Consider the following 26,924-nt stretch of genomic DNA (forward strand, 5'->3'; position numbering starts at 1 on the left):
TACTTAGAGTGATCTCTTAACAGCTGTGCAGCTGACATCAAAAGTGGCCCAACGACCTCATTTGTTTTTTTTAACAAATGCAGTGGATCCTAGCTTCTCTCTGTTGTGCATGTAACCTGATGCAAATACAAGCCCAAAGCAGAGGGGGGGCTTCAAGTTCTGCACCGTTTTTGCGAAGACAAAAAGTATATTTGTTTTGAAATCGCATGGTGAAAGTCAGTAGGTGAAAAAAAACAACATCGGTAATAAAGAGAAGCCCTATGAAATGATTAATAAAACTGCAAGCCTATAAAACCCATGGCTGTTAAAAAAACCTGTAACAGTTTATCTTCCCTTTGGGCGACACAAAAAGGAGATATACATCTTCGTTCTAGGTGCCATAGTATTTGCTTTTTATTTTAGGCATTCTAGCTAGAGCTTCGGCGTGCAAAGCTCTGGCCGGTAAACTAGAATATAGATGTAGTATATAACCGAGTCATATTTGTTGTGTAAGTATTACGTCAAAAACAGCTTTTCTTTGCAGAGCAGGGTGACGCAGATGTGGCAGAAATATTTCTGCTGTTTACGGAAGATCTGAGGGAGTGTCCTGGAACATTTTGAAAGGGCAGCATTAATCTTGTCTTACTGCAGTAACACAGGAAAGAGCTGTACTGGGTACACTGGTGGAATATAAACAGGAAAAAAGGTTAATAGAGAATAATGCTTTAATGATACAGCACAGGTAGCAGGGAGAGGGGAGACCTTTGAACAGGATTCATTCATTAACCAAATCATTTTAATTACAAAAATGAATTATGGTGGTAGACTTGTAAGGCGATGTATGGACAGGATTTTTTCAGTGTCTTGTATTTTGCAGTCACTGCTGATTTGATCTGCAGAGCAAATCTTTGTACACGTGTTTTGCTTGTCGTACATTCTGTCCGGCAAGTGTTACATGAAGAGGGAGACTGTCAGGCATAACATGCACAGGCTCTGTCTGTGTATTCATTAGATGTAGATCTGCTATTCTCAGCAATCACGGTGCAAGAGCCATTTATGCTTTATCTTCCCAAAATACTAGCTCAATAAAACGATGTTAGCGCTGTATTAATAACATGCTGAAATTTTATAACCACCTCCTCCTTTGAAAAAAATGAGGCAGTTTAGGCAGCTAAAAATAGAACTTTTTAACAAAGCAGATGTCGGCGAGCTGAGCCAACAGTTTAAAAAAATGAACTCTGCTACATCAAGAATTCAGCTCATGAGTAACTGTCTCCCAATTTGGTATCAGGATCCTTTAACACAACGTGGCACATGAAGATATATATGTGTTTGTGGAGAACACCTGACGGACAGGACAAACCTGTGCCTCCTCCAAAAATTTAACTTTGAAACTACTGGGAGTGGTCCTTGTCAACTTTAATTTCTAGAATGTTGATTTATGGAGCACCCTGATGGCCCAGGGGTTTAAGGAACAGAACATGAATATACAAAGGGGTAGGCTATTCATACTTTTAATCCAGCCTGGGACTTGTGTTGCTTGCTTATCATTCCCCATCTATTTCTGTCCTTAATTCTTTTAATTTCTCCACTGTCAAATCTTTCATCAAGGAGAAGTATACCAAGAAAACTAAGTGCAATTTCTCTACTTGGCATTCTCAAGCCCTCCAAAGTGTTGAGGCGGGAAAAAGGTTACGATTTTAAGACAACGGTTAATTTAAGGAGACGGGTAACTAAAGGCAAGTGGTAAATAGAGTTCTATTAAACCATTTCCTTTATCTATAATTGTCTTTACTTAACATGCATCGAGTTGCTAAAAGAAAAACAAGCAGTCAACAACATGGTCATATGATCTTCTTATGAGTTGAAAATCAGTCAGTAGGCAGGTTATAATAATCAGACTTTTATCTGGTTTAAGTGTCAAACTGTCTTCCAAAGTGCACTTCTTAATGAAATAAAGATAAAGTGAAAAGGCTTTGCTGTTGTCCTTAGCATAATTTCACCTTTCATGTTCGATTGTCTTCTATGACTAATTGTTTAATGACTGCTTTTTAGGGTTGCTGATTAACACCTGTCAGCTCGGTTCACCTAACGTCCAATGAAAGCAAGGCCGACGCTATTACTGAAGATCTGTTCGATCCATTCTGTGCCGCAATAAGTACATTCGCTGACAGCTGACTTTCTGTGTGGGCCTACAAGAAAAATATTTAATGGGCTCGTTTGTTCACATCTAACTCTATGGCTTTATTCTTGGAATTTATTGAAGTAGTCTGCATGATTCACAGTTCAAAGTACCTGGGCCTAGGTGCAGCCCCTCAGTCTAAAACAGGCAAATGTAGATCCCTTACTCCTCCCTTTAGGATAGCTTTCTTCATATAGGTCTTTGCATAGGTCTGTCGTAAGGAATAGCTGCTCTCATTGACATCATACAAAGCCAAAAAAAAGCTTCTTTCAACTGAGATGCAGTCTTTAGCCTTACCTCTTTGCTCACATGTATTCCTACATAAGCAAGCAAGCAAAAGCATCAGTAAATCACTAGAACAAAGTAATAGCAACAATAAAAACACCAAAGAAGTAGTCTTTAATTGAACTTCTGTAATGAAGTGCACAGTCAAGGATGTCAAGTACTGAAAAATCTGTAGTGACCCTTGGATTAGACTGGGCTCAGAGAGGTAAGAAAAAATGTGAAAGTGCTCCCGCTAAAACATAAAAGCATAGGTCACAGCAGTAGATCCATAAAACGCAACTTAAAACCCAGTCAACAGCCCAACAAGGTGACGTGATTATTGTCACATGCTGGGATAAGGCTATGTTAAACAGGCGTGTGGAAAAAAACTTTGCAGCATTACATCAGCAGGAAATGAGTGCTATGACTGATTGAAGCACGTTATTGAAGCCAGTTAGGACAAACTTGTCAAAACTCTGAATCTGTGTGTTATGGATGCTGAATATGACAGTTAATTCTTAGCTTGGTTCCTTGTCACAGTGGTGAGTGAAGTGAGCTGATTGTACTGTGTCAGTTCTATCCAAAGGTAGTAATTGTTTTTGCAGCAGGCCAAGAGTTTGCATGTTTTTCTTTTGTGCCAAACAACAGAACAGGAAGCTCAAGTGCTTTGGGATTTTTTAAAAATGCAAACACACTTGGCATCCTTAAGCTTACCCTGTAAAAATGCTTGTTAATGCCATTCTAAGAGTTCTACCTAAACATGAGCCTTAAAAGTGGACAATGCAAACAGAATTCTGTCAACCTTCTTTGTATTAGAGGTTGAAAAAAAACCTCTCAAATCCTGGAGAAACAAAATCAAAACTCTCTACTTGGCTACATATGATCAGGGGCAAGGAAGACTTTTTTTCCCATTTGGGTGAGCTGACCTAGTGAGACCACAGTATAAATGAGGCCCCAAGGTGACTGAATGAGGCAGCTACTTCAGTGCACAGTTGAAACAAAAACATGCAGGCCCCTGGCCCATGACAGAAGGCTACACCATTAAAATCCATTCTGTTATTTGCTAGAGTTTGGTGAGTTAGAGTTAGTTTGCTCACAGCAGAGCAGACAGTGTGTTTTTTTTGGGTGTCCAGCTGCTGATCAATCAACAATACAGGATTCATCTTTTTTTTTCATGCAAAGTCTGAGCATTCACCACACTGTGCAGCAGGAAACAAAGAATGGAGCTACTTGGTCTACACCGAGATGCCTGCGTCTCACATGGAAATTTGTTGACAAAAATAAACAGTGATAAACTAATGGAGCAAGTCTAAATGCATACTGGAACTAAATGTATTAAATGAACTGTACTACGTGGCTATTAGTCTACACATTAAGCGCAAAACTAAATATGGTGCATATTAAATGTGGGCTGAGTGATAACACTTCTGCTCTGCAAACAAAAACAAAAAAAGGTGGTGGGGGTAAAAGTGGTAGTCTATGATGCAAGTCTGGGCTAGTACATCTAGAATCAGGCTACGATATTTGGTAGCCATACCTCGTATGTGTCTGGTCGAGTCCAAGAGGCCTAGAGAGGACAGAAGCAAAGAGGCAAAGACAAACAGCGACACAGTGGAACAAAGTGAGCTTTTGGAAATGACCCACATAGAACGAATGCAGACTGGCTTCAATGTGCAATGACTGAATCTTTTAAATACCGTTCCATGGTTTTGTTTTAGATTGTTAAAGCAAACTCAAGCAAATACATTGTTGCCAATTAATTTCCAGAATATCTACAAGCGCGTTTTCTCCGTTCTTGGTAGTTTCTGGTTTTTATCTGTCTTTTAAATGCTATCAATCATAGTTTACTTTGTTTTTGCAACGCACAACATGTTAAAGATGGAAGTAGCCTCTAGGCATGAAGAGGTAAGCAGATTGCACATAATGACTTCAGTAAGCACTGTCCTTAATAAGAAATGCTCATAAAATATTCACATTTTGAGTAAAATAGGTAACAGAGGAATGAGGGATTAAAGGTGTAGCTACTTGTGGGAGAAAAGTTAAAAACGCATGAACGTGTATCCTCATTTTCTCAGATTACTTCTTGCTTAAAGGCTAGCTGAACATTTGGCATTGTCTAGTTCAAGGTTTTCTTGATGTGAAAATGACTGTTATGATGAGGGCCAGGCTTTCCAACTTGGCAATCAAGGAAGTAACAGAAATGGTCAAAATGCCAAACTCGAGCACATTTTCCTAGAGCTGCATGGGGCCAGTTATTAATTAATGTACTCTAATAAGAGAGAATTTGGAGGCACACTAAGGAAAACAAGGCACTGCAACTAATTATACAAGAACCACTACCGGCACCTAGGGACTTTGTTTCCTAATCAGCACATTTTCTCATCATGGCTTACAGTATGTATCTTGATTAACTCATTCATGTAAGTACAGAACATTGACTTCCACCACTTATCCTCTATTAATATAAACTACGTACAGATTCCTATCATGTGGTATAAACGTTCAAACCACAAAGACCTTCAGCTGAACTGAGATGATGTCTTAATCATACATTACACAATGACGCCATTAGCTGTGTTTTTCTCAAGCCAGTAATATTCAAAAGAAGAAGCCGAAGACAGAAAAATTCCTGTTCTGTCATTGCACATCATTATGAATATGTCTGTGCTCTCGTACCCTGGCTGGTATGAATGTAGAACTAGAATGTGAATGGAAGACAGAGCGTGGCAAACAGGAAAGTAATGATGAATGAAGATCCAATGAAAATTAGTGACAGCTATTACCAAATGATCAGCGGGATTTTCTGACTACAGCAACATTAAATCAAAATGTATCTGACAGTGATAGATAGGGAGGAGAGGGATGATGACAGCCTGTGAATAGAAGACATTCAGTGGCAACTGTGAATACGACATGCAAGTCCTGTCTTGCAGGTGGAAGATTACATTCAGAAAGTCGCAATACAGTCACGGCTGCCGCAGCTGATTGGCAGTGATGAATTGCACAGTTAATAGGAAAATATGAGAATATTTTAACTGACTCAAATGTACAGACTGATCATTTTCCAGCACAACCGGAGTGGTGAACGGATAATTTGCACAAGTTTGCCATTAAGTCTAAAATAAAATCCGTCTCAGTTTAAGAACAACTTAACGAGATGTCTGCATTACAAGAACTGAATAAATAACACATTCTTCTTTAGTACAATGTTGTTCAGAAACAACAATATCCTACAGTTTTTTCCATTCTTAAAGACCTCATAGTTCCATATCTCCCCCCCCCCCCCCCCCTTTGCTCTTGGATTGAAGGCTTACTTCATAGGATATAAAAGTAGAGTGGGAGCTTCAGCTGCAGGCCCCTCGTCTGTCGAACCAGCTCCCAGCTTAAATTTTGGACACACACTGTGTAAACTTCTAAATTAAATTTAAAAAGTAAAGCTTAAAACGTTCCGTTTTTGATAAAGCTTAACTATTAGGACTCAAGTGTTTCTTGTTTGCATCTAATCATTAGTTATTATTAATCTCTGGCTCTCTTGCACAGTGTGTCTTTTGTCCCATGTCTCTCCCCAGTCGTAGCAGATGGCTGCCCCCTCCCTGAGCCTGGTTCTGGAGTTTTCTTCCTGCTAAAAATGAGTTTTTCCTTCCCACTGCCACTAAGTGCTCGCTCATATGGGGTCATCTGAATGCTGGAGCTTTCACTCTATTACTGTGGGGTAATAGATAAATAATGATAAAAAGCACCTTGAAGTGACTGTCGGGATTCGGTGCATTATAAATAAAACTGAATTGATTTAAATCATCCTGCTGCTGTAAATATAACTGCCACATTTGGTGCACAGTCTCACAATAATGTTATATTTTCTCCAATTAGCCGTCTGAATGCTTAAACAACTGTATCAACGATATTTACAATTATTAGTATAGAGAATGTTTACAATATGACTAGAAGAGAGTTTGTCAGACAGTCATTACCATGGTCTTTTTAGTTTTATATTATTCCACCAAAAATCAATAGTTCATTTCACAGAGATATATTTAATGTGAAAATGAGCTACATGGTAACTTTCAGACATAATTCATCACAATGCACCAGCTGACAGAGCATGTTAAATGAAGTAGGCCAGCATGGCCCAAAATACTGTGCAGCTGACTCTCTTATGCCCTGTGGGAAATAACAGGACAGGTGCTTTCATTGCATTTACAGTGTGTAGCTCCAAGAGTAGTTCCTCTATTGTTCTTACACACCTGTGTCATTTGAAACATTTGAAGAACAACTGTGTCTGCTATGGCAGGACAACAAACACTGTTGAACTATTTTTGTGTGGGAACATATTTCACAGGAGTTACAATACCTCTCAACAGTCAAACAAAAAATGGACTCAGGGTTTTCATGCTAAATGCTGCTTGTAGTGACAGGGTACAGCTTATCTTATGCCTAATTAAATGCCAGCATATTGTTGGCAGGAACAAGTTTTATGCCAAATTGTGCTTTTTTCCTGTTATTCCACAGCAAATGTCCCGAGGCCAGCAACCAGTCTGCAACCCAGCTGTTCTGTGTATCAGGGAAATATGCAGTGTCCAACTTTAGTGCTTTTAGAAGTAATATAAACATGTGGCAGTATGTAACGCAAGCTGAATCACAAACCAGTGCATGAAATGTTTTTCCCGAATCCAAAAACCTGGTGGAGGCAGCGAGGTAATTATCTTAATACTGTTTACTGCATTCACAGAAAATTACCCCTCTGAAGTGACTAATCTGTTTGCTGCTAGCACCATGTGTATTGTCAGAATAGACCGTTAAGATGGATTTTTCAAAATTATACAATTTTAATGAGCTGATAAGAGCATAACAATAGACTTCGGATGAGACTCTCTCACTAGGCTGGCAACTGCCAGAATGCTGTGACCACTGCAATGGAGAAAATAAGGAAAGGAATGGTGTTCATAGCTTACACATCCTAAGAAGCCGTTTACCATATCCTATAAGCAAAGCTTTAATCCAGCGTTATCTCCAGTGCTCCTGAAGGACATGAAGAGGAAAAACTAGGATATACGCCAAAGCATGACAAAGATGCATAACCCTTATGTGGCTGCTTTACTCATATCGTGTTCATCCTGGGAAAAAAGTGCCCACTCGTTCCCAAAGTGGATTATCACAGTAGTTTGCCAGAGTGGCATAATTGGAATCACAACAATCTGATTCATAGCAATAATTAAGCTAATGCCAATTAAATCATTTTCACTTTGTTTTTTAAACTCTTGTTTGATTTACTGTGAATTTTAAAAGAGCACTTTTTATAGTAAATTCACAAAAAAAGGAAAGAAATTTCCATTAAAAGCCAATGAATAAAAGATGTTGTAGCGTGTCAGATGCGCTGTTAAAAACATGTGGGGAGACATAAGAAGTCTGCACTCTCTCTCCTCTATCAGTCACAATGTAAATGTACAAAAGCATTAAAGCAACTCGGGCTGTATAAGACAAGGCTGTCAAAAGTTCAGAGAGATCGTGAAGCAACATCAAAACCTCATTGTGCAAAGTTCAAACTCATGTAACAATGAGAAATGTATGAAGCACTTTTAGCTGCATTCCCAGCACGTGGGTGGAGTTGAATAGCCAGCTGATTAGTTATTAATGCCATGAGATGAAAAGTGACGGAAGTGAAAATAATTGGTGGGATTTCAAGGCTGAATTTAAAAAAATGAAAGTCAGTGAATGGCTGACAAAATTCCTTAAAAATGTCCATGTGAGTTTTTGAAAATTGAAATTGAAGCCTTTTTCTGAAAATTGTATTTAATAACAGCTGCCAACAAATCTGGAGAGCATGTGCTGTATTGTATATTACAGTGCAGGTCATAATATGTAAGTGGTACAAATTATGTGGAGGCTCTGTTCTAGCTTTCATCCACTTTATCTTTTCTAAATGACATTTTTTTTTCATTTGTTGTTTGCCATGTTGTTCCTTAAGAGCAGAAACGTTTTAGGCAAATTTCTCAAACAACTGTAGTTTTATTTTTTGGTACCTCTCTGTCATTAGCACCCCTTTTCCTAAAAACACTGGCTTTTTAAAACACTTCTATTAACTGGAAAAAAATGGTTTCTGGTGCATGACCACACAGCAACTCTACCTGTTCTCCTTCAGTGAAGACCTTGTTTCCAAAACTCCAGGAAATTGTAGGTGTTGGGTCACCGGAAGCCTGACATGTCAGGGTGACTTGATCATCAAACTCCGAAGCAGTTTGGTTACTCAAGTAGGTAATGTTGGGTTGGACTAGAAGCAGGACAGAAACTGTTATTAGAATTGGTTTTCTAGACACATAAATGTGGGTACCTTTGGTTTAAAGCTCCTTCTCCAACGAGAGTCAGCGGGGTAATTTCAAATATTTAATCTGTTTCTTTATTCTTTTTTAAACAGCTAATAGATGCTTGACATTTATCAACAGCTATTACCACTAATCCACCTGCCTTTTTTCTATTAACTGGGTTTGATAGTAGAGGTGGAAAAATTCTTAGGTTCAAATCACCACATAAACTCATCAGCTGCTGACAGATGAATATATGCGATCAAATGATCACGTCACTGTGAATGACACATTTGACATGGCCATTTGATCCATGGCTGATAGAGACGTTTCAGTATTACTGTGGCAAGGAATACAGAGTGGTTTCATACCCCACTGAGTTATAACAGAGCCACAGGACTACATAATTTCCTCATAAAGAGATACTGCACTTTATGTTTCACAGCTGCGTAAGGATACGAGTGTGCAGCAAAGTGCACAAAGTACAACAAAGAAATGTCAGAGATGATACAAAAAAACCAGCCGCCGTGTTCTTTATGCTAAGCAAACCATCAGCAAATGGAGTCATTTTCTTACCAAACACGCTTAGGCTGACTTCCTCCGCTTTCTCTCCCGCCTTGTTCTTGGCGATGCACGTGTAATCTCCTTCATCCACTTTGGTGACATGTTTTATTAACAATTCTGAACCATCCTCATTGAGGCTGTACTTATCGCCGTCTTCAAGGACAACGCCGTTACTGTAGCAAGGGGGAAAAAAGAGGAAAAGAGAAGTGTCCGCGTCACATGTATTTACTTGCACAACTTGAGGAGCCTACGAATAATTTTCTAAACTCACTGACAAAGAACTGTTGGGGTTTTATCTACTGAAGCAAGCAGCTCGCAGACAACAAAGCCTCGCAGACCAAAAAACGCTCTCCTGTGCTCAGTGCTTCTAAGAACACCTCCAACATTGCCTCAGATTCTGTTTGCCTTTGGTCTCCTTCAGCCTTGTTTTTAAGAAGGTCATACACCGATTGTATGATGACGATGCTTCTTTTAGATTTCAGAAAACACTTGAGGTTAGAATCTCTCTCTTTTTCTTTTTTCTTTTGTAGTGAATTAAGTGTTCGTAGACCTGGAGTAGCAGCATTGCTCCAGCAGCCAGACAGTGAATGACAGGCCTGTCAGCGACTAGAACAAATAGAGCTTTACCCCTATGTTTTTTTCACCGCCTCACACATCTATCCTCCCAACAACCTTCCTGTCCATCTTAACCCTCTTCTAGCCAGGGCCTGCTTCTTCCTCAGGATCACACATTAGATCTGCTGCATGAAAGACAGCTGTGAGCGGGATTTGAGTTCAGTCGTCTTATTTACTCATGCAGCAGCAATCATGCTTTGTCTAAAGGTTTCTCCTCACTGCTGCATTCAGACATGAATGATGCACCAAGAATATTAACGTGCACTGAGCAAACAGCTGCATGAAGAAAAAAAACACGTTCGGGCTGACGTCCTTGATTTCGTCTCCCGAAAGCATACATTTGCACAAGTCGGTGGTCGTCAAACAAAAATATCCTATTCCAGCACGCACATGCTTGGTGTATTGGTAAGTTAATGTTTAAAATCATTACTAACTCAGTAAACCTCCTCTTTAATCAACAGAACTTACTTAATTAAACACATTTCAGGTACCAATTTTTGAACTACTACCAATTAGCGGTTGCTAAGATGCATATGCACCTTGTTCTCACTTTGGTTTATTCTGCTTGTTGACCTATTCATAATCCCTATAAATATATATTAACAAGTGTCATGTAAAAATTAACTTTATCAAAAGCAAGCCTGCATGAAAGGAGTCAGGGACAGAAGAATAAAGGGGACTGACTGGTAAGCTATGAACAGCAAAGTCACAAATCTGGTCTGGTCACGCTACTGTATGCAGAGATGTATTATTTCCTTATTATTACTGTGTCCAGCAGCTGGAGAGCTGGAGAAAAAAACAACAGAGATACCCCGACAGCTGCCTCGGGTAGCGCACATCCTGCTAAAGGGTAGCCTCGAACTTATAAAAATGTCCCCGTTAAATTGATGCTCCTTGCTGCACAAAAGATAAAAAACCCAGAGGTCCTTTTTGATTAGGAATGTTTGTAACTAATTGAACTGACCTGTAAATATAAATTGCAGCCATTAGCGTAGCATAACAAATTCCTAATTGCCATGGAATGAAGTTTCAGGAAGACTAATTTTATGCAGATGTAGCTCCATCCTATCAACCCTTTATCTAGTAAGAGGCAAAAACACATGACTCATTTACCCTTTTACTGTGGATGTTATTACAAGGATTTTGATCATTGAGGTAAAAAGCCATCAGAATATCTCTCCATATCATTGTGTCATAAAATGGACTGCTGAAGTGAAAAAGCAAAAGGTAACAGTATATAAATCTCCCGCTCGCTAATGAATACTAATGAGTGTGACTTATAATGAGTTTCTATTGAAAAGCTGGAATTAATAAAAGCCCTCTATGTGCTTTAAGTACTAGTACACTGTATAGTGCATAGTTTGTCTTCCATTGCTCTGCTGCAAATATCATTCATCTCAGCTTAATCTTATCAGGCTGCTTTTACCTGCTTGGCAGATTGCCACTTAGGGGGGTGGGGGGGGGGGGGGGGGGGTCATTTGTATTGACGTCAGTGTTTCTTTTTGGTTTGTCGTTGAAGTTTTGGACCTGAGAAGGATTACTGTGCACCAAGAATAACAGTTTGTAATTCATAATTATTCATTTCATTGCTCTAACTAATATTGCTTGTTTCGAGGTCAAGAACAAGAGGATCTGAAGATGAAAAAAAGAATAAATAAAATGCTTCATTTTTTGTGGAAGCTCAAAATTTCTCCTGACGTGATCCGGGGTAAATCTGAACTCTGCTCGTCACAACAGCCAGATAACAAGATTGAATGACGTACTGTGCCCAAGTCACGGTGGGTTCCGGGAAGCCATCTGCATCACAAGCCAGTAAAGCTGATTTACCAACGTCTGCTGTAGCGTTGACTTCTGGGTGCCTGACACGGATGCTGGGAAGCACTGAAAAAGATACAAGATTAATTTGAATTTCAAGTAACTAATGTGTATTTATAAATTATATTTAAAGAGGTTTAATCTAGATATGTAGATTCAAAACCTATAAATGATTTTATTACTTCTTTTTGCACATTCCATATAAAATTAACCAAACACTGAAAAAACGTTCACAAAAAAAAAAAACCTTTTTGGTTTGACTTGTTTTAAACAACTACCGAACCCACATGGGGATAATGTAATTGTAGTAAAGTTTATCCAAAATGCACTTCAAGTTTCCTCCATTGAGTCGTGATAAAACAGACTGGATGTTTCAACATAGCTGAAATGAACATATTTCACACACATATAACGATATTTCCCATAGTTACACGTCTATTTCTTAATTTAGTCAAAGGGTTCGAAAATAAAAATGCAATTATCCCTGAAAATCTACAGAGTAGCTTTTAAGAAGTGATATTTCCTCAAGAAAATTGCCCAAAATCATTTTTTTAAATAGATTTTTCAAAATTCTTCATCCTGATAGTTAAAGGACTTTGATATTTAAAAGCAATTTGGGGATAATGTTGCTACTAAAGGTCAGAGCATCTGCAACATTTTCTGAGAAATCCACAAATTTAAAACCAATTTCTCGTCATTCTGGTCTGTAGTTGTTTGAATGTGTTTCTCTAAACCAGAAACTTGAAAAAGATGGCTAGATGATCTGACTAACTATCTAACTATCATTGGAGCAACAAAAAAGTTTTAAGGGTTTTAGAGCCATCTGGCTCATTACTGAACCCTGCTCTGTTAAGCCACACATCGATAAACAGCAGGGCAGGCAGAGCATAGAAGGTGGTGTATACACTGCTTACCGTTAACAATGACCTTCATAGTCTTGAAGTCAATTTCTCCCCTGGCCATGACACGAGCCTCACAAGTGTAGTTGCCCTCATCTGTCTTTTTAATGCTGCGGATCTGCAGGTGGCCATTATCCATGATCTTAAATCGAACTACAAAAAAAGGAAAAAAGAACAAAGGTTCGAGATTGTGAAGATTACATTCTCAACAAAACAGTGGAACAAAAGAAACGTGATTTAATAAGTCTTCTATGAATTAAGAGATGATCAGTTGGGGCAAGATTGAGAAAATCCTTCCTGGTAATCAAATTATTAGATGAGAGAGCTTCATGACTCTCTGGCTACAGTAAACATATTTTATCAATGTTTTAATCAAACCCAGATCCTTGACAAACAGTTGCAGCTCTAATTAAACAATGCACAGTAACACAGCGAGCTGTCTTAACAGAAACCTGGTGTTATTTTTCACACATTATTGAGAAAAACTATCCAGCACTTATTAAAATCCACAATTTACACAGGGGACTCATTAATTTTAGTAATGACTGTTGCCTCAATCAAGTGACGTGTTCTTCCTATCAAGTTTAAGAGTTACACAGTTTACTGAACAAACAATTCCACCTCAGTGACTCCTACCACATCGCACCATCCATGGGAGTGAAACATTTACATAGTGTACAAAAAATAAATGACTGAAATGTTGAAAAGCTTTTAAAGTTTAATCCAGGAGTCTAAAAGTTAAGAAGAAACAACGCTTTTGTTAAACAGCTCTTATTCAGGTCACCGTGACACATTTTACAAGGAAGAGTTGCTGTTGGGATTTTTAACTCTGCAGCTTGCAGCACAGGGTTAGGTCAGCGACTGCACTGAAGAAAATTGCATAAGCAGTTTTTAGTTTTCAGTGTTGGTTACAATTAGTGGCTTTTCCAGTGAAAAACACATTCCTTGACAAGAATCCAAGAACAAAGGCAGGCTTAGCACAACAGTGTGGTGACTCCAGGCTCTCCAGCGGTCACCGAGGGAGGGGTTACTTCAAGGTTAAAATAGTCCCCGGTTCAAGTGTGAAACAAAACCCAGACTCCTGTTTTATGTCCAGCTCCCACACTAGATCCTAGTTTTTCACTGAACTTGCTAAGCCATGGCTGTTTTGGACCAATTTGGTCAATGCTCCTCCCAAGAAGGAAGCTATTGCCAGATTAAATGATTACCAAATATTGTACATGAATTTAGGCCCTCCTCATATTTTTGGGCAGAAGAGACCAAATGCTGAAAAGCTCATAATTTCATTTTACACAGAAGACAGCTTGGATTCACAGCAGCTACATTAGATTAGATTTTTTTGGCAAAGTGTTCAGCAACACTTACAGTTTTATATGTTCGGTATGTGCACGCTCACAGTTTCCTCCACAGCCGAGCTAAACACCTTTGTTCTGTGTGCTTACTGGCAAAGCAGAAATGGTTCAAAACCCAGGACAAACAACAGATAAAGGGATTATAATACAAGAAGAGTTTGAAAAGTTTTTATAGTGTTTTTTGATATACTAATGTGACATATGGATAAAATAGATGTTCAATTACATCAAAGCTACATCTCTGATCGCCCGTGCGCAGTGAGAACGAGACCCAATTGTGTACATCAAACACCTCTAACTCCCGAAACACAAAATTCCTTTACTAAGAAAGAGTTAGAGGTTAAAAATGTTGTTAAAATGTATGTGTGTATTTATAAAGATAAGAGGATCCTGATAGCTGGGGGGGGGAGGGTCTTTTTTTATGCGTTTCAGGATTTCCTGCTTCCAGTTTTTCTATTGTTGTGGGTTTATGATTATTATTATTGTTCTTGCCTCCCCACTGTTCCTCTGTAATGTGTTTACTATTAGTTGTCTCTTCTGTGTGATTAGGGTTGTTTCCTGCTTTACTTTAACAGTTAATTTTCTCTGGTGTTTCAATTCGGTTTTGAGCCTCTGTTTGTTTGATTTTTCTGCATTACTTTCATCTACATTTCCTTCCTTTGCCGTGTGTGTGATCCGCAATCGCTGTGCAGTGTATAAAGAGCCCTTTCCTTCTCTTTGTTGCATTGCCTGTGTTTTTTATGCTTCTTTTTCTCCTCTCGTGCTGTCTGTTTTCTTCTTTGGATTCATTCTCTGGCTTTTTTGGATTCCATCATTTTTCTTTTAAATCGTCTTTCATTATCTGTTGTTGTTTATATGAAATCATAAGTGATTAAAGCTCGCTTTTTGTTTGAGATCTCTTTCTCGCGGGTCCTAGGTGTGGGTCCTTAAGTCTGCAACCCATACAAAATCAGAGTGAGACATGAGGAGCAATAGTAAGATCTCACCACCCTGAAAGACAGTGGTTCCCAAACTTTTTTTGCTAGGCCCCCCTTTGTTTTACAAGAAAAATGTATTTCATACCTCAAACATTTAGTAAACAATTAAGCAAATACAAGTAAACTGCAATAAATTACAGGTAGTAATAAACAACTCTTTTACGGTACGTCCACACCTACACGGGTGTTTTTAAAAACGCAGCTGTTTCTATGCGTTTGGACCTTTCGTCCACACGTAAACGGCGTTTCGAATCACTGAAAACGGAGATGTTTTTTAAAAACTCCTTTTTGCGTTTACCTGTGGACGAGGAATACAGAGTTCGTCACGCAACGTCAAAGGTATGCGCCTTTTTTCACATCATGCTGTGCGCACGTTATTGTTTACATGAGATGAATTGCAGAATGGCAGATAGAGACAAAATATTGTTACTGTTAATCTGACTATCTTCCGGTTTTACACGCTTACATATACACACGCAGTTACTGTCCCTCCATTTACAAAGGCAGATGCGTCACGGTGCAATTATTTTATATGTAGTTGTTTTTTTCCTCTGTAATAATATTCAACATTGCTATCAATACATTTTTCAAAAAAATGCCTCTCTGTGCAAAATGGGTTTAAAAACATAAACAACTGTGGGATACTGTTTGTCCGTGATTTAAACAGCCCAGCGCTGCTCCCGACGAAGGGAAAACCAATTCTGCAGGGGAGACCTACCTTGGCACTTGTGCAGGTGAAACCAAAGGGAAGATAAGCTTCACCATATTTTCTAGTCTTTGGCTTAGAATGAGGTTGGTTTGGAAACCTATTCAGCTATGCTTCACCTCCTGCTTTGCGTTTGTGTGGGCGCCCCATGCTAGCAGTGTCCACGCGTTGTTTTTTTTTTTTTCCCTTTTCATACCACGCCCCCCCTGCAATGGCTCTGTGCCCCCCCTATGGGGCGGGCCCCACACTTTGGGAAGCTCTGCTGAAAGAGAAGGCATCAAATGTGTCAGGTATGACCTGAAGTCAGAACATGAGATGGAGGTGGTTTGCAAACTGTTTATGCACAGAGCACCAACGATGGTCAGACTTAAGCAACTTTTGCTTTTGTGGCTGAACTTTACTTCATCATTGCCGAAACAGATGCTATGATTACGATTTGCAAAGCAACAAAAAAAATCTGATTCTAAACTAGCAAATCTGGGTAGGTTTTATTACAGGGGTTTTTTTGCTGTTATTGTTGTTAGTGACAGCAGAAGCTTTCTTAGATTACACTTTCCTTCCTTAAAAAAAAACCATGCTGAGTTTTTCAGATTTTTTTTTCCAACTATAGTTTTCCTTTATTTGGCAAAATTAAACTCAGGTGTGCCCTCAGACACATTTTCTAGTGACAATAACCACCTCTTGCTAGGCCTAAAAATACAATTTTCATGTTCACGCATCATCTATGAGGTCTAAAACTACTTTCCAATGGAAAACGGTTGGCTTTGTTCATAGATGATGGGCAGCAGGAGAGGGAGATGAGGAATAGTGTGGCAAATTGATTGGAAAGCATGAACTGGCAAACAGCATTGGCAGGGAGGTAAGGTGGCTGCTCACAGAGTTAAGAAGATGGAATGGAAAGGCAGGTTGGATGTGAGAAAGCAGCTAAGCAGTGGGGTGTTTTTTCCCCTCTTTTTCTTTTTCTTTTTTTTTGAACAGACTCACCATCTTTGGCAGGTTGGATCTTGGAGCCCTTGTGCTTCCAAATAATAGTGGGTGGTGGTGAACTGACAACATCACAGACTATGTCAGCATCCTCACCCTCGATGAACTCCTGCGGGTTGGAAGTACTCTTGAACGTGATCTTTTCTGTGGGGGAATGGACATATTACACATTTTTATATGTATTAACACAGAGAGTGACATTTGTAAAGGTGAAAACTTACACATTTTCAATTTCAGTGGTTCACTTTGGTGTTTATATTACACATACCAAAGTTTCCAATAATTAGGTCAGTATATTTGAAATAATCCCCATGAGCCAAAAACTTCAGAGTGAGCTAAATGCTCAGTTTCCAGTATGTTATAGTTCAGTTCTTATTATGGTCATTTCACACAGCCCTGGCTGGGAGAACAGCAACCCCTCACACCTGCTGTTTAAATCTTCTGTTTATGAGAGGGGCAGCCAGTCGGAAGAAAGCTGTCTTAAAGGGACGGTGCTTAAACGGCTGGTTTCATACAGTGGATAAACTCACCAAAGTCCAGCTTGCCAAGCTAGACTGAGAATAACAGTATGGAGCTGGAAATCAGGTTACCTTTAATAACATAAACACTGGCTCTCTCTATTTGAAATGCATTACTCAAAGAGAGCGTTGATAGTGGCTGAGTTACTACAGTTTATGCAGTAATGTTGACTACCAACATGTGAAAAAATAACACTCTTCACTGGTAAAGTCTGTAAAGACTGCAAAACCAGGTCATACTTACGGAAGATCTTTACTTGGACAGTGGCCTGGGCTTCCTTGTCTCCATCCTTTGCCACACACTTGTAGATGCCAGCACTGTCCACGGTGGCGTGGTATATGGTGAGAGTCGACGTGGCTTCATCACTGCGGCTCACAAAAATGTCTGCCCTGTTGGGAAGGATCTTCTCACCGCTGGGGGCGTACCAGTCTATGTCTTTAGCATCTCCTACCACTGAAAATAACAAAGTAAATAATGAGATAGAAAAGCAAAACTTTTTTTTTTTAAGAATTTCACAAGTGGCCTGTAAATAATAGTCAGAACCTATAGGATTGCAACTGAAATCTGTTATCTTGTTTGGTGCTTTTGATGTTTTGCTATAGCTTAGATATGCCTCCCGCTTTGACTCTGAGCATGAACTTGTAGAGGATGCCATGGGCCTGTTACATCACATTACAAAGCTAGTGTGTGCATCTTAATTTAAAATTCAAACTTAATTTACTGCAACGATCACTGCACTGTGTGATGACCTGGGGAAGAACTGTCATTGCTGGCATTCATATTCTTCACATCTGTTCATGTTGGAATAAAGTAGTTGTAGTTCCTTATTTCCCTGATGAATGCATATGTGGAGCTGATTAAGGTTTGAGCTAGACTTTGTTCTCATTAGAGAATGTGAATAAAAATTGTTAAAAATGAATCGTAATTTGAACAGAATATATCAAAACGAAATTAAGAATTCTTGGTTTGAAGATGGTTTGGAAGCATTACTGTGAAATCACAATCTGTTTTCATCCAGTGTATGTTATGTAAAGCCAAAGACTAAACAGACACAGCAAAACATAAAAAGGGAGATATGAATTATTTCTGTTTCCTCAGTAGGATTATTCAGTAGGAGGAAACTTTGACTAAAAGAAAAATCAAACAACGTTTCAACATTATTCATCTTTTTATAAACAGTAGTACAAGCAGAGGCAGTTTTTTGTTTCCCTGAAAATTATTAATACTATCTCTTCTCTCAAGGAGCACAAACAGCTCTAAATGTATTTTGACGCCCTTTTCAAACGGAGGAATTCGAGTTCAAACGAATGCAAAAATTTCTTCATAGAACAAAGAATGAAATCACTTAGTACTTAATGTCAAGGCTTCATATTCCACACACAGACACCCATCTTTGCTTTTAGGGCTTCATTTTTACAGAAACATTCTGCTAAAAGCAGTGAAACAACAGGTCATTAGTGGGAGAGAAGTGGTTATTTTTTCAAAAAGAAAAAAAAAACATTGATTGCATGTAGTATGCAAAAGAAAATTTTGACTGGACTTTGTAATTCCTGTGAAAAACAGTCCACCACTACTCCTTCCATAACAATTGGGTATGTAGCTGCCTGGTGCTGAAAATCAAATAGACTTGTTGACTTGGATATGTGCAAGTGTGAGCACCTCTGTAAAAGGAAAAGTTTTGTCACTTTGCTGCTCTGGAGCATTCAGCTGTAAATTAACACATTGCCATGATATTCCCAGGAGCAGACATCTCAGCAAATTCACCCCAAGATCAAACCGTGCAATGCTCAGAGAAACGGCATCTCGGATTCAGCAGGTCTCAGCCAACATAAGAAATATTAAAGTTCATGACAGTACAAGTATGGGATGTTTGGAAGTGTTCTTTGGAGAACTGAGAAGTGGAGATGCTTTGACATAATGCACCGCAGTTTGCAAAAAGCAAATACAGCTTATCAGCACAAACACCTCAGAACAACTGTCGAGAGACAAAGTCATGTAGGAAATGATTATTTCAAGTTAGTCCGGCTACAGGTGGTTCAATAAACTATTTACTCATAAGTCCTATGAAGGTAGCTGTGCAGTGTTTTGAAGTTTCTATTTCAAATTCAAGAAAATGCAATTCATTCATTGTCCAGCATGATTGTAACTCACATCAACGGGATAACGAGAGAGATGCTTTGAATTTTCATACTGGACGACCCCTCGTAAGGGCTATGGGTATGCTGTTAATTCAGTCCCCATCAGCTTTGTTTTGTAGTGTAGAAGTAACCTGGGTTAATAAGACCAAATGAATGAATAATCTCTATTCAGAAAATTAGGACGTTATTTAAATGTAAGAAGATGTTGTGTAATGGCAGACTGCAGATCTGTCTTTTGTAAGCAGCATCTGTATCACAGACAGGCTGACAAATGCACAGAGAGAATGTAAGACCTCTGTCTCATTATCTTCTCATATAGCACCTCTCTCCCACCTCTTCTATGTCTTATTTCTTACATGACTCAGATCCCACCACCTCCACAGAATAAGCCCGTCAATTTATCCTTGTGATCTTTTTCTCTTTTTTCCTCCACCAGTACACCAATCTCATTATTTAACCTAACTTGTATTACTTTCATCAAATTACCTCAATAAATACTGCCAATATTGCTAGATGAGGTGACATTTGCATCAAGCCGTGTTAAATGAGGGATGTAGGAAGATCACTCTTACCTTCGCAGATGAAAAATTTGGAATCTCCTACGCTGATCTCCCCTTGTGGTGGAGTAATTTCCACCTGAATGGCAGCTGGGCAAAGAAAAAAAGACAGGACAAAATATAAATTAGTCTCTGGTTCAATCGAAAGGAACGGTGACACGGGGCTGAGACACAATAAGGCAAGACTCAAAGTGAAATGGCCATGACTGCTCAAAGGAACAACCATGTTCAGGCAAACACTTGTATGTAATTTCTATGCTCACTAGAGTGCAACATCTCAATGTGCAAATGTGTTTGAGTTTAAAGTTGCACCCACAAAGCAAAGGAACTCACAGAAGAAATAATATGCGTCTTTTGTGGCGTATGTATTTATTTTGCACCACGTTGTGAACTGAAACCTGCACTGCTGAGCAAGGACACGTTGGTTCTGGAATTTGCTTTCCCTTATTTATAATTTGCGATTTACCCCTAGGAAGCAAAACTGTACCTTTTGCTACCAACACTTCCATTTTTGTTGTTAGTGAATTGTGTATCTGATTTCCTCTCTGACACTTGACACTCAAAGCACAAAGCTGGCACCTGAAGGCAGCATAAAAGAAAAAGTAGCAGAGTGAAAGATAAACTGAACTCTTAAAGAAGGACAAATCCTAACTAAATTAGGCGAGACGCGGACTTAACATTTGTTTGCTCACCTTATAAAAACGACCTAACTAAGCCACTCCGAAGCATTCTTGCATCCCGACTTCTGTTTACAGACGCTTAAGAATACATAATACCATAAAGGCTCTAATGCACATCTTCTCTCAGCATCAGCTAAAGCTACAGTGACAGAGATGAGATTTAAAAAGAGCAGAGAGAAACGCTTGCATGCACCCTAACAAATTTGAATTGATTTTCAAAGGCTTGATCAGCTAATCCTAACTCGCCAGTGCTCCACTGTACTACAAGGGATCTCATGACTTTTTAGAGTGACATGGTTTAATATATGACTCCTATCTTCAATGATATGTGGCACAGGACTAAAGCAAAGCCTGTGAAGTAGAAATACCACAGAATCGTGATCGGAGCTTGACAGAGAAGTCCCGCGGAGCCTCCAGCATGTGGCCACTTCACACAAATGAGTGAGTCAGTCTCAGCTCAATTCTCACCAGGAGATTCATGGGAATGGTTTGCGAGGACTTGCCATTCATAGACAGGTAGCCAACTATCATCACAGCACAATGTGGCATTGTTTCGTAATGCTACAGTTTCGCCATTGCAGAAAAACCTGCATGACTAAGAAGATAATGTCACATCAAAGACCTTTGCTGCTCTTTCTCTCCTATACACATTTTATGTGTAAAGGCATCATCATTATGGTGTGAAGCTTTACCCCAGGCATAATTCTGGAGTGAGGAGAGTGAACACCGCATCCAGACACACAATGTGCTTTTGTGTTTAGAAGCATTTTGAAACCAATATGGTTCTCAGTGTTTTGGCCAACCGTATTTTCTTCTTCTTTTTTTATGCTTGACTAAAACATTTCAGGAATGCTGTTAAGGGTCCAAAATGTCCCTTTCATCATATTTACACACATTGTAAGACACTGTGAAATGCATGGTCCACATGAACAGTGCAAAGCCACAAATAAGAACAGCTAAATTATTAGGTACACCTGTTCGCAAATCAGCCAATCACATGGCAGCAACTTGATGCATTTAGGCAATGGTGTAGATGAGATAGATCGGTAGAGAGGTACTGGCATAACTATGCTACTCGTCAAAAAAAATGTAAACACTGGTTCTTAAATTGAACCGGAAACAAATGCTGCAATCATCATGGTCAAGGACAGTCACAAGTATTGATTTCATACATGTGTTCAAAGTGTGAATAATATTCCCTTTATGCCTTGGTCAAGAAGTCACACAAATATTGATTTGCAGTAAAACACTGCATCTGCCACATGAATGAACCAGCCTTTGTTCCAAGCCAGCACACAGGCTGCAGAGGCATGAAAAACCACTATGTTTGCTTTTAGAGGCTGGAGGTAGATACAAAGACAACAACATATCCATTTCCTTCTCTCATCTAGTACGATCCCAGATACCATGCTATACCCATGCCTCCTAAGACTAAAAACACTGGCCCAAAACCAACTGATCATATCTGCAACACTAAAGACAACAAAAAGGAGTTCAGGCAGTGTGGGAAAGATAGCTATTCCCAGATCCACTTTCTCAGTCTGTGTGTCTACATGGGCACTTGTGCAGTATCTCCAGGATGGAGTGGTGGCTGAAAGTGTCGAGTGCGACTGTTTCTTTGATGAGAGCCAACCATGGAAGTTAAAAATAAAGATTTAGTAAAGGTAAGCCATCAGGTTTAATCACTGCACAAATGTGAGTTGTGACATGAGATCGACTGAGAGGAAATTGCACTTTCAAAAGTGGGTACCAGTAAGTACACACCAAACACTTTGCGCTGCACACAACAGAACAAAGATTTGCTGATCGTTTGTCTCACTTGTCATTTGCAGTATTGTAAAGAATCTCCCCAGGCCCACTATTGATGTCAAAGACACAAACATAAAGCTGCTGACAAACTAACTACAAAGTGAATTATTTCTCTTTGTAGCAGTTCGTACCTAAGATTATTCATATTCATCTCAACAGCATCAAAATATAAGGCAGAAGCTGAATATTCCATGAGAGCCAGCTCTGAGAATCAATCAAATCAGAATCGAAATCAAAACTTGATTACCCCGGTGCCAGATGGGTAATGTTAAGCTTCTGCTCAGAGTAATAAAAAAGCAGCGCAGCCCTGCTTCAGTCACGAATCTACTGGCAAAGAAATTCAAGTGAGGGGGATGACTCCAGGTGTGATCTATAGTATACAAAACTAACTGTGAAAGAATTGAAATATGTTATTTAAACAAACAAAAATAAAAAGGTGTGATTTTGAAGAGCTGCTTTTTTAAAGATCTTGTTTTTGAAAGGTGTAATGAGTTTTCAGATAGGGATTTTGGTTGGATGCGGTTCCTAGATTAAACCGTTTTGCAAGGATCAAAAGATTACACAAGTAACTTAATGCTAAATCAATGCTGGGGTGAGACAAATGCAAAGCACACCCAGAACACTCAAAAGTATCTGATTGCTGCAATTTGGGCTCAAATGAAATGCTCCTGGGAATTTTAACTGCATTTGCAATTTGCATCTAATGATATGATCCAGATGCCCTAAGACTGTAAAAACATAAAAGATATTCTTCATAAAAAATAATCCAACATTAGCTTCCATTACAATTATGAGCACAATGGAAAAAGGGAACAATTATATATTTAGGCATGATTTAGTGGCATAAGATAGCAGGTAAAAAAAACAAAGAAATCTGCCTCACGCATCTCACAGCTAAATATACAGCATGGAGCATAAAAGCAAAAGTGATGTGTTGTAGATTAAAAGCAAGGAAAGAAAGAAGTGCTTGGTTTTGTGAGGAGAGAGCTCAGATAAAGGATGAAGCTATCTTTGCCCTAACATGCTCTCTCATGACACCAATCTAATACCCATCCTCTAAGCCTGTCCCTCACTTCCAGTCCTCTAAAGACTCATAAACCTCTCTGTCTACTCTGAAGAGTCTCCCTTTAGTCTTCCTTCGACTCCTAACGCACATGCACAATAACCACATCACCTTGCTTTTTAATAAACAGAATTTACTGTCACTGCAACCGCATGTTTTCACAGAGATAAAAGTATACTGAAGGTAAGCTGGGCCAGAAAAAAATTCTATAAATGAATGTAAATTTAAACTTCAGAGAAACACAGATGGCAGAAAGATGCTGTATAATTTTCACAGTTGCAATCAGATGCACTGCAGCATGCACACATGTCTTCCATTCTAGCAACAACTTTTATCTCGGAGCTAAATTAAGCATTGTGTCCCTTTTTAGAGAAGCATGTTGTAGCTAATGAGCAGACCAGAGAAGTTAGGGGCTTAACTTCAGTCAGTCATCAGATTCTATGTATCGATTGCAACGGCTGTATTTTAGTAACTTTTTCATATGTTCGATTTCTTTGTTTCTCTTGCACAAACAGGAAAAAAACAACAAAAATACAACATTTCTTTAAGCACCGATGGCCAAATTGCTTTTTTAAATATTTGTAATGCGTTAGAACAGTTTGTGCACAGGTGGTGAATATCTCACTTTACATCACCCACAGCATAGCAGCTCAGCTTCGACCTCTGAGTTTGCATAAATAAAAATTACCCCATCTCTCTTTAGCATAGCCTTTCTATTCTACTGTATCCAACTGTTTAACCACACATGGCAGCTTCCACACTCAAACCTCAGTGCTCATGTTGCAGGTTACTCCCTTGTCATGGACCATACATGAGGGTTACAGTATTTATACACCTTTTCTTTAGCGACATACACTTCCACACATAGACAAATGCCCATTCACGCATGAACAGCTTGCCAACCGTGCTGACCACTTATGCTATTAATTTGACAAAGTAAGAAAAGAAGTTAGATGGAAGAGCCCAAAAAGCTGAGCTACTTATGGTAAGCTCAGAGGCGAGATTAGTAATAGTGTATTAATCTACTGCTAAGCTGTCCATACTTTGAAGCAAATATGCCTGTGAGGCTTTAGTAACAATGACCAAAACTAAAATGGCAGTGCTGACTGTTCTCTAGCAAGAGGATTATGGAGTTTACAGCCTGTTGCTGGTAAACATTCTTTAAGCATCTAAACCACAGAGTTCCTTAATGCCAAATTATGTAAGAGCACAAGTATCTATACACGGCCACATTGCTGTCATTACTTCATTTTAGGATGTGCAAATTTGAAAAGAGAACAAATAAGAAGTTGTCAGGTTGGCTGGGAAAAAACCTGAAGTTTGAAGCAGCTTCTGTCCCGTCTTGGATCAGGAGGTTTGCATGCCTAATTGCAGCCTGGCAGCCTGTGGTGACTGGCTCCATTACAAGGAGGCTACAACAGTCAGCTGTTGGTGCTTAACATGCAAGTCATGTCGGAGTAAGCACACACTATGGAGCAGACAGTGCTGTGTAGGGCTACACATCAATAGCACATATGCTTGAAAAGCCGTCGTCTGGGGACGTACAAGAACAGATGAAAATGTCGTCATTTGTGTCCAAGATTTACATTTCTCTTTTCTTCCTGCGGCTGGAAGAATGTCAAAATGTCAGCCATGAAGGTTCCAAGCACACGCCAACCACATAATGTTACCCTCTCAAAGCTTTCCAACTGGAAACACATTTCTCTGAGATTTTGTATTCCTTAATTTAATACTAAATTGGTTAGACAGGTTAATCCTTAATTCCCATCTGGCTGTTTGGAGGAGGAAATAGCTGAATTCTTGAGATATTACGAGGCAATTCTGATCACAAATTAGAGCTCCATCATTTTATATGAATATTTTGGGACACTTTTTTCTTTCCATTTGAAAGAGAAAGAAGACAGGAAAGTGTCAAACTCTATTTTGAAACTGTTATTGGATATGCCCTATTAAACTAAGGCATAAGGATTTCTGGTTGCTTTTCAAACTGCAATTTGCAAAAAACATTTTGCAGCATCCTTCTTGATACACTGGAGGAAGATTATATTTGCTATATTATAGTATAGCTATATTATTTATATAGCGAGTTTAATTATTTAAGCCACTATTTTGTCAGTCAGAGATTAATATGATTATAATTTAATTTTTAATATTTCTAAAACAAACAAATTTATCTTTTTAAGTTACTTGTTTACGCTTAGCCTAAATCTGATTGGATTAGCTGGTTGTTGTTACCAACAGGGAAGTTGCATAGTGCCCTCTGGTGGATAAAGTATGGAACGTCAGCTTGGTTGAAGGGTGTTTCTCTTGCCCCTTATACAATTTTTAAATGCCTATAGTGATTGATCAGCAAATAGCTAATATCAGCTGATAACAGCATCATGCCATCATCATAAATCGGTCAATGATCTTAGCTCAAAATTCTACAAACCTAAAAACCACCAACCAGTACAGTGCTGTAGCCTTGAAAAACGTCTCCATTAACTATTATTTCTAATACTTCTCATCCATCACACAATATTTAGCAGCAACAGTGAATTTCTAAAATATTAAATGATGAAGCATAAATGTCAGATAAAATCTAGCCTAAAATTTTCTGCCATCTCAGAGCTTTATCAGTCAAGTCTGCTTGTATTGCCTGACGAGAGAATAGAATTTCTATACACCTCACAAACCCACACTTAAGCTCCCTTTTGAACCCCTTTGCAAACTTTAGGAAACTTCTCTACAAAATTCGAGAAGAGTTCTAGCAGCAATTGTCAAAACCTACATTCTTTCCATAAGTCCATCTAAGTCATCATTCCCACAATTACTTCTCAGTTTCAGTTCCTCAAACACTCTAAAACTTTTTCACTCTACTTCTCTGACTTTCTCTGACTTGCCAATCAATCCACAAAAACAACTCACACTACTTCTAGCAGTTTTTCACCCTGATAACCTTTACAAGATGTCTACACAAAGGGGGTTGTGGCCTGTTATTAGTTTCCATCAATGTCGTTTTGTTTTTGTCCTTTCCTTGCCCTGAAAAACACAACCTCTCTGATCTTTCCTGCAGTGTATACTGATTGAAAGAAAGCCTAAGCGAGCTGCATTTCTATTGCAAGACTCCAGTCAGCTTGGCGTTTACAGTACTTTTACATTTTAGTAAAATGAAATTTAATCAATATATATGTAGAACTTAAAGCCAGATGTTGTACATGTTGTCTCTTATATTCTGATAAAATATAGTCCCTCTTTTGGTGTTTTGATTTGTTGACGTTTGAGGCTATAGCTTAAACTTCCTATTAGTAAAAGTATAACCCAGAAGTAATTCTAAACACTTACTGGAACTTCAAAAGGAAACGAGTTTTGCAAGTAAACAATGAATATACATAACAGTTGTTAAAGCCATTTTCCTACCTCAGCTAACTTTGAACATTACACTTCTAATTTGTTTTTCAGTAGCAGATAAATTAGCCTTACAGACGCACATTCCAAAGTGTCTCAACCACTTATCATTAACCTGCTGCACTTTGAGGCACT

General features: G+C 38.8%; 1 protein-coding gene across 10 annotated transcripts in view; it reads right to left on the reverse strand.

The window, feature by feature from the left end:
* The window catches only part of ncam1a (neural cell adhesion molecule 1a), a 269,401-nt gene that overhangs the window by 60,246 nt on the left and 182,231 nt on the right, over positions 1-26,924 (reverse strand). For 5 of the 10 annotated variants that reach the window (XM_085289720.1, XM_085289716.1, XM_085289719.1 and 2 more), the window contains exons 2-9: positions 19,866-19,940; positions 17,399-17,608; positions 16,637-16,780; positions 12,633-12,770; positions 11,667-11,784; positions 9,301-9,461; positions 8,551-8,693; positions 3,963-3,992 (exon numbers count right to left, since the gene is read on the reverse strand). In XM_085289720.1, the coding sequence (XP_085145846.1) occupies positions 3,963-3,992; positions 8,551-8,693; positions 9,301-9,461; positions 11,667-11,784; positions 12,633-12,770; positions 16,637-16,780; positions 17,399-17,608; positions 19,866-19,940 (1,019 nt within the window). The remainder of the gene's footprint in view (positions 1-3,962; positions 3,993-8,550; positions 8,694-9,300; positions 9,462-11,666; positions 11,785-12,632; positions 12,771-16,636; positions 16,781-17,398; positions 17,609-19,865; positions 19,941-26,924) is intronic. The other 5 variants (XM_085289718.1, XM_085289717.1, XM_085289721.1 and 2 more) reach the window with 1 other exon arrangement.

Source organism: Mchenga conophoros, linkage group LG10, assembly GCF_057382185.1.
Source record: "Mchenga conophoros isolate Kocher_MC1m ecotype Shallow Benthic linkage group LG10, M_conophoros_male_GT1.1, whole genome shotgun sequence".
Lineage (NCBI taxonomy): Eukaryota > Metazoa > Chordata > Actinopteri > Cichliformes > Cichlidae > Mchenga > Mchenga conophoros.